This window comes from Nuphar pumila, chromosome 1 (genome assembly GCF_984573655.1).
Source record: "Nuphar pumila chromosome 1, dmNupPumi1.hap1.1, whole genome shotgun sequence".
Lineage (NCBI taxonomy): Eukaryota > Viridiplantae > Streptophyta > Magnoliopsida > Nymphaeales > Nymphaeaceae > Nuphar > Nuphar pumila.
The window spans coordinates 180321316-180340614 of NC_143249.1; the positions used below are offsets into that span (position 1 = coordinate 180321316).

General features: G+C 42.1%; 2 protein-coding genes across 4 annotated transcripts; one reads left to right on the forward strand and one right to left on the reverse strand.

The window, feature by feature from the left end:
• The first annotated feature begins 3835 nt into the window (after positions 1-3835).
• LOC149851507 (RNA polymerase II C-terminal domain phosphatase-like 3) lies at positions 3836-10297 on the forward strand. Of its 3 annotated transcripts, XM_090000969.1 has the most exons (13): positions 3836-4731; positions 4983-5130; positions 5248-5303; positions 5393-5453; positions 5543-6240; positions 6340-7009; positions 7655-8251; positions 8339-8485; positions 8595-8863; positions 8943-9054; positions 9136-9393; positions 9502-9548; positions 9843-10297. In XM_090000969.1, exons 1-13 carry the CDS (start codon positions 4091-4093, stop codon positions 9904-9906), a joined length of 3768 nt encoding a protein of 1255 aa, XP_089857095.1. In that variant the 5' UTR covers positions 3836-4090; the 3' UTR covers positions 9907-10297. The 3 variants fall into 3 exon arrangements, with proteins under 3 accessions (XP_089857095.1, XP_089857089.1, XP_089857101.1); XM_090000963.1 differs by having other exon boundaries at positions 5543-7009; XM_090000975.1 differs by having other exon boundaries at positions 4601-4731; positions 4994-5130; positions 5543-7009.
• A 5208-nt stretch (positions 10298-15505) lies between these two features.
• Positions 15506-18616, reverse strand: LOC149851508 (Tetratricopeptide repeat (TPR)-like superfamily protein). Its single transcript, XM_090008614.1, has one exon. It carries the CDS (start codon positions 18614-18616, stop codon positions 16607-16609), a length of 2010 nt encoding a protein of 669 aa, XP_089864740.1. The 3' UTR covers positions 15506-16606.
• Positions 18617-19299: the final 683 nt, after the last annotated feature.

The following is a 19299-nucleotide window of genomic DNA, read 5'->3' on the forward strand; positions in this document are numbered from 1 at the left end:
ATTTGAAATTGCAGGTACAATAAGGTCATTTAGGTAAAGAATTAAAAACCTGCATGAAATCACTCATGCTTGTGTCATTTCTTCCTTAGCAACCACTCTGAACATATGAAGAGGGCCGTACCTGTGTTTTATGGGGCCTGAGGCTGAGGGAAAAAATGGGCCCCATATTAATAGTAGGAGTGGGGGTGGGGGGGGCTCAAATTTTTTTGAGCTCCTGTTAAAAATAGGCTCCCTAAAAATAGGCCCCCTATTAACAGTAGGAGTTCGGGGACAGCGCCTCAGAATTTTTTGAGCTCTTATTAAAAATAGGCCTCCTATTAATACTAGGAGTTCGGGGGTAGTGCCTCTGAATTTTTGAGCTCCCTATTAATAGTAGGAGTTCGAGGGCAACACCTCCAATTTTTTTGGGGCCCCTATTGAAAATTGAATCCCTAGTAAAAATGGACTCCTAAAATTTTTTTTGCCTAGGAGCCCTGAGGCCCAAGTCTCATTGGCCTCTTGACAGGTCCGGCTCTGCATATGAATTCAATGAAACCAGTGATAAAAAATGAACAGATATTCACTCAATTAACATAGAACACAAGAAAGATGGAAATTTACAAGAAACTATGGAATGTAGAAGAAAACAGAAGTTTAGCATCCTGGTGCTTTTACCTCTTTGACAAAACATGGCATTATACCTTCAAATTTCAACAGACATTGAACAATGCGCATTAGATGAAAATGCATAAAACAAGGAAGAAAATCGAAAGCCATTAACAGGTATAACCATTGCTACCAGAAGCGCCATAGGGCATGGGGAAGGTACTGGAAAGCACAAAAAACATTGGGAAGCTTGCTTCTCTTTTTTTTTTTGTATTTTTTTTCTCCTGCTTCTTAGGTCGTTTTCGAGACGATTTTTTGTTCGCTTCTAAGTCGTCTCACGTTTCTCACTTCCTAAAGAAAAGAAGTCGCTGTCAAGCTTTCTTTACCACCCAGGAAAGCCACTTTCCAGCAAAAGGGCAACCTACACGAGAAAGTGGTTCCCCATGGAGTGAGGTGCGACCCATTTTTTGCAAGAAAACAATCATGGAGAATTTAATAAGTGGTCCCGTCACATATTTGTTAGTGTGGTGTTCGTTTCATTCTTGATGAGAAACATGCCCTCGTTCTTATCAAAAGAGGGCCTCTTTCACAGGAAAACGGGTGAAACAAACACCCTTTTAAACACAAAAAACAAGTTCTATGCATTTTTTTAGATTTTATGCCTCACTTGATTCACTCTCATGTTTTAATAAAGGAAAACGATGGAAAGTAGGGGCTTGGGGAAATTTCTGTCAAACAACAGCATGTGCATCTAGGGATGTAAACTGTTTTGAGTCAGATTGGATGTGGCCAGTAGCGGATCCGACTAATGTGGATGTTGCCTAAACCTATTCGGATTCAAAATCAGACTTGTATGGTACCAAACCCGCTTTTTACTTGTAATCATATTTGGATATCCATCAAATACACACATCTTGCCGATTTGGTAGCAAAAAACCAAAACCATGTCCACATCTTATTATAATCGGATAGGGTTTCTGCTTACCAAATTTGACTATATGAGGTCAGATTTGGTTGGATATCGGATAAAATCTGATTCATTGAGAGTGCATCTCATCCATGTGTGGAGCCACTTTGTAGGGAGGGTTGGCATGTGCTCACCCTGTCCAACAAAAATCCTCAAGGGGCATGGGTGGTCAGTGCCCACCCTGACCCTGAGTGCAAGCAGAAAGTACCCTGAGTCATGGTGGGTACCACTCATGACCTTATGGGGCTCGAGGCGGAAGTAAAAAAATGGCCCCCTTATTAATAGTAGGAGTTTGGGGGCAGCGCCTCCAGATTTTTTTTTAAGAATCAAAATAACAATAAAATTTGCATTCACCTTAAACAAATATAATATTCCAAATATTTATATTATATTAAATAAAAATATATAAAATATTTATATAAACTACCTAAACAATGGGCCCCTAAATTTTTTTTTGGGCCCTGAGGCCCAAGCCTCAATGGCCTCTTTATAGGTCTGGCTCTGCCACACGACCCGTCTTACCAAAAATAGATAAAGGTGATTTGACATCTTCATCGTCCATTGCTTCTCCTTGTGTACAAGGTGGACGGTGAGGATGCCAAATCACTATTACATTCGGCAGATCACTTAATATGCTTTTTACCTGACCCCACCTCTAAACCTCTAAATGGTTCAGATTAAGTTTAGATATAGCCAATACTATATCCGACTAATTGGATGTTGGATGAATGGATTCAAATTCAATTAGGGTTAGGATGGTGAAAAGCTCATACCAGATTCCTGGGTCTTTTACATGTAAAGGAATTTGGATATCCAACCAATTAGAATATTTATCAGAATCGGTAACAAAAGTTTCAAGCCATATTTACATCCACTTATGGTTAGATATTGTTACGGCTTACTAAATGCAACCAAACTAAAACGAATTGGGTCAGATACCGGATAAAATCCTATTCATTGACATCCTATCAGACTTCCTAACTAGTTCGGGTTGGGACTTCCGACCAACCAAAGATAAATAACATGCAAATCATGTTTTTCTGTAGGGGCCTTTTAGTCATTTGACTTTGGCTTAAGTCTCCAAGTCTAAAACTGAGGTCACCTAGAGCCAAGCACCGGCCTTGGACAAGTCTAACCTAGGAATGACCCGTTTGGATCGGGGATGGAAGACAATAAACGGGGATGAACTTATGCTTTTCCCCGCACCGCCCCATCCCTGTCTTGCTCGGTCCCTAATCCTTCTTTAGAGATGACAATGGACCGAGGAAAAATGGGGACCCATCCCGTTTGGACAAGGGATGAAAGACATGAAATGGGGATGGAGGTTAAAATCAAAACCTGTGCTAAAATGAAGGGGCGGAGGTAGAGATAAGGATGGCAGTGGGCCGGGGGAAAGCAGGGCCCCGGCCGGCCTCACCCCATTTGGACCAGGGATGAAGGGTATGAAACGGAGATGGAGGCAGGGACAAAGGTTCAAATCCATCCCCATTTGGGGATGGAGGCGGGGATGACTTGCACTTTTCCCTGCCACGATCCCCACCCCGCCTTGCCCCGCCCCCATCCCCAGTCCTTCTAAAAGATGTCAATAGACTACGGGGAAACGGGGCTCCGCCCCGTCTTATCCCCGTTTAAACCGGGGATGGAGGACATGAAACGGGGATGAAGGCGGGGGTGGAGGTTAAAATCTATCCCCGTGCAGGGATGGAGGTTCTAATCTTGAGACGGAGCGGGGGTGGAGACCCCGTCCCCGGCCCCGGTCCATTGCCATCCCTAAGAGATCTTGTCCCCCGTGCTGCCATCCGTAGTCTAACCTTGCTATATTTTAAATACGAGAGCAACACCTCGACACAAAACTCATTATCGGCAATATATCGGTTAGAAAGAAAATAGCGCGAAGTATTTTGATTTTTGAACAACTGCGTTCGAGAAACCTCGAGAAATATCGCCAAAAAAAAAATGTTTCTGCTATATAGTGATAATAAAAAGTGCTTTTCTATTTCGAGATGTTGAAATATTCGTGAAGATATCTCGTTTCCGTGATTCTGTAGGATTCTGAAAATAACGCGTTAAAAAACTGGGAATTTGCCATAATATTTCCAATATTTGTTGCATAAATGAAACCTAACCTAAGAGGGAGACCGTGAATGCGATCCACGTCACCGCAAGATCTTGAAATGGACGGAGAAGATTTGAGCCAGACATCTATAAAAACACCAGAAGCGTCCTTCTCTTTATCTTGTTTGCCTTTCCTCTTTCTCCATCTCTCTCTCTGTTGGTGTGAGAAAATTTCTTTTCTGATTTACTCGTTTATTTTTTTAATTTTCATGGAGAGGGAGTGGTGATTTCTTGGCTCTCAGATCTCTCGTTTTTAATTCGTTTATTTTTAAATTAAATAAATCGCTAAGAAACCGGGTAAAATTCGCCTTAGATTTCGTCGGATTTTGAAACCCTAGATATCTCTTCGCGGAAACCCTAGGGTTTCGATCGGATCTCCGGCCGATCGCCGGAACTCGTCAGCCGGAGCGCTAATCCGGGCTCATGCGTGTCGGCGGGGAACTCTGCGTCTCAATCTATCCTAACGCGGAGGAGGGGACGATGGCGCGAGCCGAGTTGGACGTCGTGGACATAGAGGAAGGGGAGATATCGGACGATCCGGAGGAGCCCGGGGAGTCGAGGGAGAGCGGTGGCTCTAGGGTTTGGGACCAGGGGTACGGGGATGGCCGGTGGAGGGGGGAGTTCTTTAAGTTCTCGATGGCGCCGAAGTACCCGTCGGACCTGTACAACTTCGCCTGGGCGCAGGCGGTGCAGAGGATGCCGGGGGAGGCAACCGGCTTGAAGGATATCAGATCGGATTACCAGAGATTGGTCTCGGCCTTCGTCATTGACGAGAAGGAGGAAGATGAGGGAGAAAATGCCGAGAAAATTGATGATGAGGAACTAGGGAATGGAAGTGGATGCGTTGGTGAAGTTCTGGAGGAAGTGGAGAAAGAGGAAGGCGAGATAGAAGAAGGTGAGATTGAAATTGGAGTTGCTGTTGAAGACGGCGCCGTGATTTCGATGATGGAAGAGGCTCCAGCAGAAGAGGTTTTGCAGGAGAGCGGAGGTGACAGGGAGTTGGAGGGCATGCTTTTATCAATCCAGAATTCGTTGAAGGAGTTCTCAGTGAAAAATTCTACAACGTAAGTTTTAGGACTGATCAGGAGCAATTCCGGGATCAGCTCCTTGAACGTAAATTGGAAACACTGATTCTTTTAATGACGCTTAGATGGCAAACTAAATAAATACTGGTTACGCGCCCCCCCCCCCCCCCCCCCAAAAAAAAAAAAAAAAAAAAAGAAAAGGAAAGAAAGAAAGAAAGACCACTGATTCTTTTAATGTCATACTTAGTTAGATAGCGAACTAAATGAATACTGGTTAATTATGTTTTTAGGTCGTTCTCAGATTGGTGCTTCTCTCTGAAGGAAGCTTTGGAGAAACTGAATTCGATGAATTCTGCAATTCGTGATGCTAAAAAATTTGATTCTGTGATGGACTCTGTGATTCAGCAGATATACAATGGGGTCCATTCTGTTTATTCTGTAAGAAAATTCATGTTTCAATTTTGTTTCTGTTCTAATTGTGCCCACTTATTTTTTTATGTTCCCGATGAATCTCAGAACTCTTTTGATTTATAAGTTTGATGGGTTTTTGTGTAGATTTTCCATAGTTCGAATTCAAAGCTCGGGGAACAAGATGAAGTGGCGATGTCAAGGTTGATAAGTAACAGTTTTAACTTTAAGGCGTTTCTTTTTTTTACTGCATTTGGAATTTACTGATAATTTTCGTTTTTTGCCATCACAGCTTGCTTGCATCTTTATCGAATCATTCGATCGGTTTGTTCTCCCGTAAGCAAATTAAAGAGGTTAGATTGGTCTCAGTTTTGTTGAATGAAATTGATGGTTTGATTTTAGGTGCATTTGTCTGAAATTAAACTGCAATCACATGTACCAGTTCGAAGCAATGTTTTCGTCCAACAATAGAGCTAAACCAGTTCAAGGGATCAATATTGGTATTAACTTATCACTGCCTAATTCTGATGCAACTAAGAGTTTTTTGGGATCGAGGAAAGGAGTTATTTTCACAAAGAAAGTTCCTGGGCCTATCTTTATCAATTCTATTGAGCGGGTGGGTAGTAGACTAGAAAGCCGTGGTTTTGGATGGGGTCAAGATGAAACAGACCTTCCTTCTCCTACTCCGCCTTCTCGTGGTGAGAAGCCATCGGTTGATGAAAATGAAAAAAGCAAGCCAGAATCGTCTCCTCAGATCTTTCAAAATAGCAGGCAGGAAAACAATAATGAGGACAGTCTTATGTATCCTTCTGTGACAGATGTTCTAAAGGCTGTTTCTAATTATCAGCAGAAATTTTGTCATGCATCCTTTATGTCTGGCAACCAGCTACCGAGCCCAACTCCATCAGCAGAATGCGAAGTGGAAGATGGCGATTCTAATGAAGAGGTTTCTAGCTCCGTGAAAAATAAACCAGCAGGATTTATAGTTGATAATGCTGTGACTCGGAGGCCCTCGCCTCCCACTCAACCTCTTGGTGTGCCGTTCCAAAGGGAACAAGCGGCTGTGAGCACTGTGCAGTCTATCCCTGTTACAAATCCCTTACCAAGGTCACAACCAAAGAGGAGAGATCCGAGGCTCAGGTACACAGAGTCTGATGTCGGTGCAATTGATCTCAATAGGTTCCCTGTTGCTGTAGATCATGTTTCTAACAGGAATGATCTTCATGCTAGCGACATCAGTTCTAAGAAGCACAAGGTTGTTGGGGGGGCTCTGCTTGATGGGCATATTGTTAAAAGGCAGCGAAATAATTGCACAAACAATGGTCTTTCTGCAGCAGCTCAGGAAGTCCCTGGAAGAGGTGGGTGGTTAGAGGAAAGCACAACCACTCCTCCAGCTAATGGTGGTGTTCAAAATGTTAAATCTATGGAGATTGATATTGTCAGATTAAATTCCACCAATAGAGTGGCAAAAACAGAAAACAGAGAGGTTGTTGGATCCTTGCGCTCTGGAGTGGAATCTGATGTCATTCACAACAAAGCTGTTCTAGCAAACATTTCGGGCACTGCTATAGCAAGCATGCTTAATCCAAATGAGATGCGGGCTCCTACTGGGCATCCTCCATCAACTTATGCTGCTGCTACTGCACCATCGACAACTTTGCCTTCCTTGCTGAAGGGCATCAACCCAACAATCCTGATGCAGCTATTTAAGATTGAACAGGAGAGGTTAGCAGCAGAGGCTGCACAAAAATCTGCAAATCAATCTCAACAAGTTTCTTCCTGTCCACCTAGTCCAGTTGCATTGCCCACAGCAATGCTGGCAGAGAATGGGAATGGTGCTCTTTTAAAGCCCCTAGAACTACATCGAAAACCTGGGATTGCTAAGGTTCCTATTCAAACAGCGTCATTGGTAAGCCCTTAATTCTAATGATTCTTTAACAGTTTTGATCTGCTGATAATGCTAGGTTTTAGTTTCTCGGAGTGAAGAGTTTGAATCTGTACGTCTTTTATGGTTTTTTGCATTGTCGTATGGGATTGCTTTGAGGGCAATGGTCAAAAGGCCTTTCATCCCTGCTTTTAATTATAGCCAGTTCATGTATCTGAATATCATTTTTTTTCTGGCCTCTTCCCATCTGCATGTAGACAGCTCCACCTAATGATTCAGGTTACTGAAGGTTATAAGTTATATTGTGGTTTAACAAACAGCATTACAGACCTGATGGGCATTTTTTCTTCCTCTGGCAATGATGAATGATTATATTTTGCCTTAGTAGTTTGGCACTGAATTGCTTTCAAACCTTGGTTCTAAAATATTAGCATTTGAGACCTGGCCAATCGTTTCCCCTCTCAGGCAGTGAACGACATATTTTCCGGTTTGCTATTATAGTTGGGCATTATGTATTTGATCAGAACAGACCTTGGTTATGCAATATTGTTATAGAACGGTCGTTGTCCATCTTGTTTCGGCCTTTTTATTTGTAAGTTCCACTCTTTCTTATAGATTTTTGTTTGTGAAGGCCATGATCATTTATGATTCTTCAATTTAATATGCCAGGGCCATCCTAAAGAAGGCTCAGGGAAAGTTCGTATGAAACCACGTGATCCTCGCTGCAGATTCTTACAGGAAAATGTGTTGCAGAAAACTGAAAGTGTAGCGCCTAAGCAGCCTGAATTGAATCCAATTGCTCCACAGAACATTCGGGGCAGAAGGGATCTTCCTTTGGACAGAGACCAGAATGAACACGCCAAGGCAACTCCCTCATTACCTCCATCGGCACCTTTACCTGATATTTCTCAGAAGTTCACAAACACGCTCAAGCGCGTTTCTGATATTTTGGCTGGTTCACAACTTAACAACATTACCCCTGGTGGGATGCCCACAAAATTGGTCCCATCGAAGCCAAGTGGCTTAGTTGGCTCTGTCGTAAGATCTGATCAAGGAAATAATGGATTTGCAACAAACACAAGTGGTGGGGAATCTCAGGATCCATGGGGAGATGTATACCATCTGTTAGAAGGTCTCGATGAACAACAAAAGGCTGCCATCCAGAAGGAGAGAGCAAGAAGAATTGAAGAACAGAATAAAATGTTTGCTGTACGAAAGCTTTGCCTTGTCTTGGATCTCGATCATACCCTTCTTAATTCTGCCAAGGTGAATGCTTATTTTCAAAATGTGCTCTGCAGTCTTCATCTTTAACATCATCTTTTGCTTATTTTTATCTGTTGTTGTTATGTGCAGTTTGTAGAAGTAGATCAAGTTCATGAGGAGATGTTAAGGAAGAAGGAAGAGCTAGACCGGGATAAGCCACAAAGGCATCTTTTCAGGTTCCTTCACATGGGGATGTGGACTAAATTGCGGCCTGGCATTTGGATTTTCCTTGAGAGGGTTTGTATTCGATAGTCCACTTGAATTCTTTTCTAAAATCCTTCACCATCCACCCTTGATCCTTCTGTTTTCACGACACTCAAATGTGGCATTCTGGTAAACTTTTCAGGCAAGTAAGCTATTTGAGCTGCATCTCTATACCATGGGCAATAAGGTGTATGCCACTGAAATGGCGAAAGTACTTGATCCAACCGGGACCTTGTTTGCTGGACGCGTTATTTCGAAGGGAGATGATGGGGACCCTTTCGATGGCGACGAGAAGCTCCCCAAAACCAAAGATTTGGATGGAGTTTTGGGCATGGAATCAGCTGTGTTGATAATTGATGATTCCATGAAAGTTTGGCCTCATCACGGACATAATTTGATCCTTGTTGAGCGGTACTCTTCTCGTCTTTGTGGGTTGATCGTTCCTTCTGTGGTGTCTGTTTCTGGTATTAAAGCATTCTTCCTGCATCAGGTACACCTATTTCCCCTGCAGTAGGCGGCAGTTTGGGCTTTTGGGGCCATCACTTCTTGAAATCGATCACGACGAGAGACCAGAGGATGGGACTCTGGCTGCTTCTTTGGCTGTGAGAATCTTGATTTGTTTTGGTGGTGTAGCTGTTCCTGCTTACTGCATTCTAAAATCTGGATATCTTTCCATTGATCAGGTTATTGAGAGGATTCACCATAGCTTCTTCTCCAATGACACATTAAACAAAGTGGATGTTCGAGACATCCTTGTGTCCGAACAACGAAGGATTTTGCACGGTTGCAAGATAATCTTCAGCAGAGTGTTCCCTGTGGGAGAGGCAAATCCACATCTGCACCCTCTCTGGAAGCTCGCAGAGCAATTCGGTGCTGTTTGTACTAATCAGCTTGACGAACATGTCACTCATGTTGTCGCCCATTCTCTTGGAACAGATAAGGTACTCCGATTGCTATCGACGGAAAATTAAAAAGGATTCTTGTCCATTTGGCTTTCATCAATCTCACTGCTATTTTTCCGCCATTATTTCTTGCTGTATGTGGTGCAGGTTAACTGGGCCATCTCAACGGGGAGATATATAGTCAATCCTGGATGGTGAGCTATTCTGTTATTTCATCTTTGGCATGAGCTTTCTCCGATTGATTCGTTTTTAAGCTTCTTTTGGTTCCTTTCATGGATCTTTCTACAATGAGCTGAGACCTTGGAGGAAAGAGGTCAAGCAGCCATTGTTAAAGGGCGGTCCATCCAAAAGGATGGACTGGTTCCAGTGCCTCTAGTACCATATAGCTTGGTCTGTGTGGCCCTCTACCCAGCATTTTGAAGGCAGGGGCCTTGTGAAATGCCACTCGCTTTCGGTGTATGCATCTTAACATCGTGGCCGTCTTGCAGGTTGGAGGCGTCGACATTGCTGTACCGAAGAGCAAACGAGTCGGACTTTGCTATAAAATTTTAAGAACAGAAAAGAAGCTAACCAACCATCCGCTGAACTCATCTAGATAGGCTAAGAGTAAGAGGTCTCTGTTTTCCCTAGGGTGTGGTGGGTTCAAAGTGCACAAGCCAGCCTGGCCTCTGCCTGGCTCGATCTGAATCTTTTGACGGGCCACTTGAACTCTTTCTATGCTCACCAATTCTTTGGCTCAGATCGACCTTGCTCAATTCCTACCCACCTACGATTTCAGGCCTGCACGCCTGAAATTGAAGCTAACAAACGCTACTATATAATGACAAGTTGCCAACTACCATTTTTTTTTGGGTTCGTTGCAAGCCTCCCCTTATGCCTCAATTCCTACCCACCTAGGATTTTTTTTTGTGTACATAAATGTGCAATAAAATAAAGATTCAACTATGGATGGAAGAGAGAGTGAAAATGTGCAGAAAAACAATGGAGTGGAACAAATTAAGCCATGCAAATATTCAAAGCCTCCAATTATAAGAAAAATGAATGAAGAAAAGAGATGGGTTGTGTCAATAAGAATCTCACCAGTCCATTGTAACATGATTTTGTGAAATTAATTTTTGGTGACTCGTAAAGAAAATGTGGGTGGAGAGAGAGAATTGTGAAATACCTTATTTTGTGTGTTCAAAAGAGAAGGTGGGAGGGTCCCTTCGGGCAAGGTATTATGGAGTTTTACTCTGCCCGGACAGTGACCATAAGTACGGCAGGCAAAGCCAGCGCTGCTAGGTTTTTGATTTTGGGATAGTTTCTTCATGTAAATGTAGACACAAGATTTGATGGGAGGGCACCAGTTCTTTGTTTTCTTGTCTCAATGGTGGGCTGCACTCTGTGCGATGTTGATGCTTGAACAATTGTGGATCCTTTCCTCTTGGGGCCCAACCTGGGTTGTTTGCCGTTTTCTTGACCCAATTATGCTGGCCTCGTGTCTTTTTGTTTATGTCAAGTAGGGGTGGCAATTTCTGACACCCGCCAACCCGCCTCTTAGGCGGGTTTGGGTTGGGCTTAAGCCAACCCGTTTAATAAACGGGTCGACCTGCGTAACCTGTTTATTAAACAGGTCGGGTTTGGGTTGGGGGTATGCCAACCCGCCAACCCGGCTGACCCGTTTAATAAACGGGTTAGGCGGGTGGGTCAACCCGCCAACCCGACCCGCCAACCTGCCAACCCGATCCGTCAACCTGCCAACCCGACCCGCGAACTTGAAAACCCGTTTACCCGACCCAACCCATTTATTAAATGGGTTGGCGGGTCGTGTCGGGTTACCCGTTTATTAAACGGGTCAGGTTCGTGTTTGCCACAGCCGACCCGTTTAATAAACGGGTTGGGTTCGGGTTGAGGTATGCTGACCCGCCAACCCGACCCGATTGCCACCCCTAATGTCAAGTAGGAACAATGTTGTCATTATCGGTATCGGATGGGGGTGGGGGGACAGATGTAAGAATCTTGTGGCTTGAGGTCGATGTAGCGTGAGCCCTACATTAGATCCGACCTTCAAGCTAACAAGGGATCTGAGATCTAAGGATTTGAGGTCCCTAATGCTCTAATGCTGAAACAAAATGGTAGCCAAAACCAGGATTTTGGAAAATTGAGATCCTTTACTTAGAGGCACGTTCTTAAAATCTTTATCTTTAAAACTTCAATCACCCCACTTAGAGATTTTAAAAAATGTGAACGAGGTTTACAAGTGACTGAGTTTCAAGGATACAACTAGGTTGGGGGGTGGGGTGTTCTACGTTTTAGCATATTTATAGTAGAATTTTATTTCTACTGCCCTGGATTTCTCTACGGTTTTATCATTATATTTGACACAAAAACCTTACTCCCTGCCCGTAGAACTTCTGCCAATTATGTCGGACGAGGCAGACAATAATTGGTTCATTCTTTCATAACCTCACAGGAAGATCTGGACAAGCCACCAGCTGTTCTCTTGGGTGTCGCGTGGATGACCAACGTACGCTCATCCTTGTCGCTCGAGCTAAGGGTTCAGTGGCTGTTTCCTCCACTTTTTTTCTTACCCTACACCTATGTGCCTCATAGTCCATTTGCTGATAATAGAAAATTGGATTGCGTTTTCTTGACGAAAAATATGAATTTTGAACATCTAATATTTATAAAAAATTTGGACCACTGATTTTTAATCTGCATAATAACTTAGGTGCATGTTATAATCAGATGATCCAAAAGTCAATTCCTACAAAATTAAGGCCCTTTCCAAACATAAGAGTTAAACCAGGTTTTGGCTAAAAAACCTGGATTACAAGGTGGTTGAGTGACAAAGGAGTTTAGTCTCAAATATACTACAATTTCTCGACTCAAATCATATTTTTAGATCAAAATAACATGATTGAAGATTGTTCCTTAGCCAACAAACTATGGGGGATACATTTATGTGGTCAGATTGTGTCCATAAATCTTGCACTTGTGATTTTCACATCAATAGTTGCATGCCTTCAATAGCACCAAATATACTAGAGAATATAATAGAATGGGCGAACGTGCAGTTGCATGCTGAGTGTCTCCCCAAAGGGCCTTTAACGGCGGTTGCAACAACCGCTAAAACTATTACAGTTATAACACAAAATAACTATGAGGTCTTTAGGGCAGTCGCGACCATTTTTGTGAAAAAAATTCCACTGTCGATCGTGCATGCGATCAATGGTGGGGGATCATCCTATGATACTTCCATCTCTCTAAATATAGGGTAGTGGAAAGCTACCCGACTGCATCCCTACTAGATGGCACCCGATTGCTTGGGACGGTCAAATTTCAGAATTTTTTTTAAAAATTCTGACCTTACATATGTGGCATGATTAATTTATTAGAAATTGATACTTGGATAATTTGATTCTGATGCATGAATAGGTTTTTATAAGATTCAAAAATCAGCGATCTACAATTTTCATAAAAATTTTAGGTTTCAAATACTGTTTTTTTCATCCAAAATACATGGTCCAAGTGTTAATTTCTAGTGAATCAAACATGTTGAACACATCTGTAAGGTTTGAATTTAAAAAAAAATACCAAAAAATTTCTTAGTGGGTAGGGTTGGTACGTTTTCTATCTGATAAATTTCAATATATATATATATATATATATTAGAACAACTTTCATGTTTTTTTTTTCTTTTCTATTAAATCTAACCATACAGATGTGATCTACATGCTTAGTTTTATAAGGACCATCTCTTGAATCATCCGATTATGTTGCATAAACAAGATTTTTTTAAGACTTTAAAATCAACAACTTATAATCTTCGTAAATATTTAAGCATTCAAAAATCACATTTTTTATTGAAAATACACAATCCACAGTTGATTCCTACCAAATTTATCAGGACGAACACATCTACGTGGTTAGATTTGCAAAAAAAGTGCTGAAAATACCCATATTTCTAATTCTCATATTCTAATGACTATATATATATATATATATATATATATATATAGAGAGAGAGAGAGAGAGAGAGAGAGAGAGAGAGACTAAGTTGGCCTCCTAATGCATTGCATCTCACATGCATTATCGATGGTGTGTGTGCTTTCGATGTACAATTACGTGTTTTACTCGCATGCAAGAGCACCACTAAAAACTACAAAAAACAGCCACTCACCAAGGGGTAGATGCATACCCCATATATTTATATATATAGAAAACTAATGAGTGAATCACAATTTTCATGAATTTTTTATTCCTTTCTCTTGAATCTAACTGTAAGGATGTGATCTACATGCTTGGTTTCATGAGAACACCCTCTTGAATCATCCAATTTTGATGCATTAATGAGATTTTTTTAAGGCTTTAAATCAATGACTCATATTTTTCATAAATATTCAGGCATTCAAAAATCATATTTTTCATAGAAAATACACGATCCAATGGTTGATTCCTAGCAAATTCATCATGCCAAGCACATTCACATGGTTGGATTTGCAAAAAAAGTGCTGGAAATGCTTATATTTCCAGTTCTCATATTTTGGTTCTCATCTTTCATATATATATATATATATATATATATATATATATATATATATATATATATATATATATATATATATATATATATAGAGAGAGAGAGAGAGAGAGAGAGAGAGAGAGAGAGACTAATGTGTTCCTTAGGCTCTCTTTTTCATTGGGCCCTTTAAAAAAATTTAGTTTTAAGTATTTTTCCTCATCTATAGGTTTTGTTTAGTGGGAACTAGCTTTTGGATTGTCAGAATCTGATCTGTATACATTTTTTTTTCGGTGATCCAAAATCAATGGTTATGAAGGTACCAGTTTTTTCCAGCTCAGAAAAATATATTTTCTTATAAAAAAAACATGATCCAAAAGTTGATTTTCACTAAATCTAGCATGATAAACACATCTAACATCTATCATAAAACACTTAAAACCTATGGGGCAGAATGAGAAATGAGGCCAGATATGTTCAGTTCTCATATATATATATATATATATATATATATATATATATATATATATATATATATATATATATATATATATATATATATATATATATATATATATATATGAGAAGGTGGTAGCTATTAACCACTTTTTTTGCTAACAGCTAACTAGGCTTTTTAGAGATTTTTTTCAAGTTTTATTTAAATCTAACCGTATAGTTGTGCCCTAAGTGCTTGATTTGATGGGAATTGACTCATTGATCAACTGATTCTAATACACATGTAGGTTTTTATAAGATTTAAAAATAGACAATTTAAGGTTTTCATAAATATTTAAGACTTAAAAAAACATGTTTTCATCGAAGAAACATGATACAAGTGTTGTTCTCTAGTAAATAAAATATGCCGAACACATCATTTCAAGTAAAACATAAAATAAACCGGTTAGCTAACAATTAGCTAGAAAAGTGGTTAGCAGTTACCACCTTCGCACTGCATCTCTCTCTCTCTCTCTCTCTCTCTCTCTCTCTATATATATATATATATATATATATATATATATAGAGAGAGAGAGAGAGAGATGCAGTGGTGCTGCCCCTTTTCTCGTTCTGCCCGGTTAGACCCCTTCAAAATATGTTTGTTTTTGTTTTTTCTCACATCTATAGGTTTTGTTTAGTGGAAACCAGCTTCTTGATCACCCTAATCTGACTTGTATTCAGGGTTTTCCGATGATCCAAAATCAATGGCTATGAAGGCATCAATTATTTTAGGCTCATAAAAATATATTTTTCATCAAAAAACATGATCTAAGAGTCGATTCCCACTAAATCGGGCACGCTAAACGCATCTAGCAGTTCATATCTATCATAAAACACTTCAAACTATGAGGCCTAATGGGGCATAATGAGAAAAGTCAGCCTAATATGTTCAGTTCTCATATATATATATATATATGTGTGTGTGTGTGTGTGTGTGTGTGTGTGTGTTATATCATGGATTGTAGGCAGTGGATTTTTTTAAGCTTTTAAAAAAAAATTGCTTACGCATCGCATCACGACATAATTTAAAACATTTCTTCTGATTAAGGTAATAAGAGCATGTTTGTAGATTTGATCCATAAATAGGTCCAAGGAATGCAAAAAATAGTAGATTCAATTAGAAATGATGTATCGTCAACATTATCAAAGATGCAGCTTTGAGAGAGGAAAAAAAACATAATATTTTTCAATTAAGGAATTCCCAATTGCTCCTAAGCTCTAATCAAAATTTCAGGTAACTATATGACAATTAGGATCTACTGACTCCAAATCAACATTGATAGGTTGGTAGTAGACATAGGGATGTAAACAGAACAGGTTTGGTTCGGATACCCGACTGAGCGGATCCCATTTACTCCAGTTTGGTAGGAAACTTCAGAAGCGATTAATAATTGGATTCAGGTGTAGTATTGAGTTTGGCATTCAAAACCTGAACCCAAATCTGACAAAACCCGGAACCTGCTTAAGTGTAAATGTTGGGTTTTAAGCTAGTCGGTTCTGGGTTTGGTTTTATCTAATTCCATCCGAACCCGATTAGGCCACAGCCGATTAAGTAGGACTCGGTAATACCTAAACCCAACCCGAGTCCTACCCTCTTTCATCCCTAGGTAGACACCCAGCGCTTGCCTACTTTTCTGGATACTCTTCTCACAACTCAGATGCAGTTACTCTCAATATCTGTTTGATGAGTAATAATTAAGGCTGCATGCTCCTTGTGAGCCTTTATCGTCATCTTCTATTCAAGTTTCATCTGTCAATGCTGCCTATAACTTTTCTAGCACATAAAACAGATCCCTCTGATTATTTCCATTGCTCAGCAGGGAACCCTACTGATCACATCCCTGTCCTCACCCATCTACCCAACTCAACAATGTCAAATAGGCAGCCTCAAACACAGTTATAGCCAGGTTGTGCTGACGGTAGATTCTGCTGTTTTGCTTGATTTTTGGCACTTTGTCCCGTTATCAGAACCAGCTGAATTCTAGCTATAGTGGGTCATAGTGCCATCTTTGAATTCCAAGGAGAGGTACATAAATTTTCTCCAAACAGGTTCCCAGCAGAAGATGAGAGAATCAAGCACTTCAGTGTCATCAGAAGGAAAATAGATGATTTTATGCCATCATTGTGTCAATGTTCAAATGAGAGGATTGCAGTCACACAAGTGTAGCAGGAAATTTCAGGATACCTGTCTATCATATCTGAACATGCCCATCAGCTCGTTATGAATCGTATGTTTCCCCTTTCCATCATGGAACACTACCAATAATCTCCACAAGAGCATTTACCATTCTCAAAGTGATGGAACCTGTTTGCATCCCTAACGACAATTTGGCGGTTCATGATTTTAGAGAATAACTTCATCCAAGCATGGCAATCACCACACATTCTAAGGTTCTTAATTATTTGGATTGATGTGCCTGGAGCAGAATTTAAGATTCCAAAAGCAGCAGCTAGTTTTTCGCTGTGAATACGCAGATTAGTTTCTTTCTCCTCTTCCTCCACATCATGCAAAACCGATCTAACGTCAGGGGCATAACCAGCTTCCTGCATTCTTGTGCTCAAACTATCCAAAAACCTGTAGATTGCTTCATGTTGTGGGTGCTCCTTGTCCCCAACTAAGAACACATTGATCTTACCATGTAACTCTACCAAACTGTATCCTGGTGGCTTCACAACTCCCTTCTTCTTCATCAAGATTCTCATCTTTTCCACCTTGTCCCACCTGCCAGCATCTGCATAGATATTAGATAGGAGGACATAATAACCAGCGTTTCTAGGATCAAGTTGAAACAGTCTCCGGGCTGCAATCTCTCCTAGCTTGACATGTTTATGGATTCTGCAAGCAGCAAGCAATGCACCCCACACAATGAAATCAGGTTTAACCGGCATTCCTCGGATCAATTCATAAGCCTCATCCAGACAACCAGCGCGACCAAGCAGATCAACCATGCATGCATAATGCTCCACACCCGGTGCAATGCCGTATTTATCATTCATGCTCTTGAAACATTGCCAACCCTGGTCGACCAAGCCAGCATGGCTGCAAGCTGCGAGAACTGACACAAATGTCACATAATTGGGCTCAACACCAGCCTTCTGCATCTCATGAAATAATTGCAGAGCTTCCCTCCCACGCCCGTGCATCCCATACCCCGAAACCATTGCCGTCCATGACTTGATGTTCTTATTGCGCATCCGGTTGAATCCCTTCCTCGCCATCTCAACTTTCCCACACTTACAGTACATGTCAATTAGAGAAGTGCCTACAAACACATTGTCCTCCAACTCCATCTTTAGAGCCTGGTCGTGGATACACTTCCCCGTCTGCAGAGCACCCGAATGTGCACAAGCCAACAAAGCTGCGGACAAAGTTACAGCATTATGAGCAACACCACCACCTCTGACCATCGAGAAGAAGATCTCCAAAGCCTCCGCAGAAAGCCCGTTCTGCGAATAAACCGCAATCATGGTGTTCCACGACACGACATCCCGTTCAGCCATTTCATCGAACAAATGGCGAGCATCCGAAATCCCCCTCGACTTCGCATACCCATCCAAGAGCGTGTTGCTCACCGCAACATCCGACACAAACCCTCTCTTGATGACGAACCCGTGAAACCCAGTCACCAATTTCACCTCCGCCAGCCGCGCGCACGCCGACAGGGCACTAACCACGACCACGGAGTCGACGTCGACCGAATCCTCGCCCCTCATCTCCTTAAAAACCAACAAGCCATCCTCCGCAAGCCCGTTCTGGACGTACCCATTGATCATGGCGGTCCAGGAGACGACGTTTCTCAGAGGCATTTCGTCGAACACTTTGCGCGCGTCGCCCAGGCAGCCGCACTTGGCGTACATGTCGACGAGGGCGGATGCGACAAAGACGTCGGAGTCGAGGCCGGCGACGACGGCGTGGTGGTGGAGGAGCTTGCCGGAGGAGAGGGAGGCGAGGGAGGCGCATGATTTGAGGGCGCAAGGGAGGGTGGAAGGGCCGGGGCTGATGCGGCGCCTCCGCATCGAGGCGTAGGCACGGAGGGCCTCCGCCGAGTCTCCATATCGCGCGAGCTCCGCCACCACCGAGTCCCACGCCGAGACGCTCTCCTCCTCCGCCTTCTTCTTCTTCTTCGCTTGCAGATCGACGACGAGGGTCGTGTGGGCGAGTGCGGTCGACGCAGGAGAGGAAGAGAGGGAGCTTCTCGCCGCGAGAACCGGCTTGATGTGGCTCGTCCTCATTCGACGACTCGGATTTGCCGTCGTCGTGGACATGACGATTAAATTTGAGTTCGTGCCACACAGAATCGGAATATTCCGATTCCTATAAAACTCGGAAAGTTCGACCCGGAACAGATAACGGACTGCGTGGGCCCATGTAGGGGTGTCAACGGGCCTGGTTTACAAGAACCCGACCCGAACCAAACCCTATAGGGTCCGGGTATGGTGATAAATAAGAAGACCACATTAAGACTCGGGTCCGGACCCGAAGGTCCGATTAAAACATTGACCCAGGTATAGTTTGTGAAATTTATACCAGACCCATACCCGAGCAGAGTTCTGATTAAGACCCACAATTTTTCAATGTAAAAAAAAAAAAATATGGGTTTGGTTATCTTATCGGGTCTGGGTATGGTTTTTCTTATAGTGGTCCCAATTAGACTCGGTTCTGGATTCGATATCATACCCAAAAACCTGGTTCAAGTCTGGTTCCATTGGGTCTGAACCAAACCCGACCCGTTGATACCCCTATCCCCATGTGCGTAGGCGTGCAATACAAACTCTGGACGTGTGGACGGTCATTGGGTGCACGAAGGAACCGGTGACTCACTAATCCTGGACAAATGCCACCTAGCATGCCCAAGTGGCATTTGTTCAATGAGTCAACTACGTGGTAAGGGTTTGTTTGATGCCTTGTCCAGGATTGGAGGGAATGAATGAACAAAACGGACAAAACA

Bases quoted from the DNA above. Each gene is read 5' to 3' on its own strand.
- LOC149851507 (XM_090000963.1), top strand. From the start codon at position 4,091: ATGCGTGTCGGCGGGGAACTCTGCGTCTCAATCTATCCTAACGCGGAG. The intron at 8,864-8,942 runs GTACTCTTCTCG...TTCCTGCATCAG, and splicing joins AATTTGATCCTTGTTGAGCG to GTACACCTATTTCCCCTGCA. The intron at 9,394-9,501 runs GTACTCCGATTG...TATGTGGTGCAG, and splicing joins ATTCTCTTGGAACAGATAAG to GTTAACTGGGCCATCTCAAC.
- LOC149851508 (XM_090008614.1), bottom strand. From the start codon at position 18,616: ATGTCCACGACGACGGCAAATCCGAGTCGTCGAATGAGGACGAGCCAC.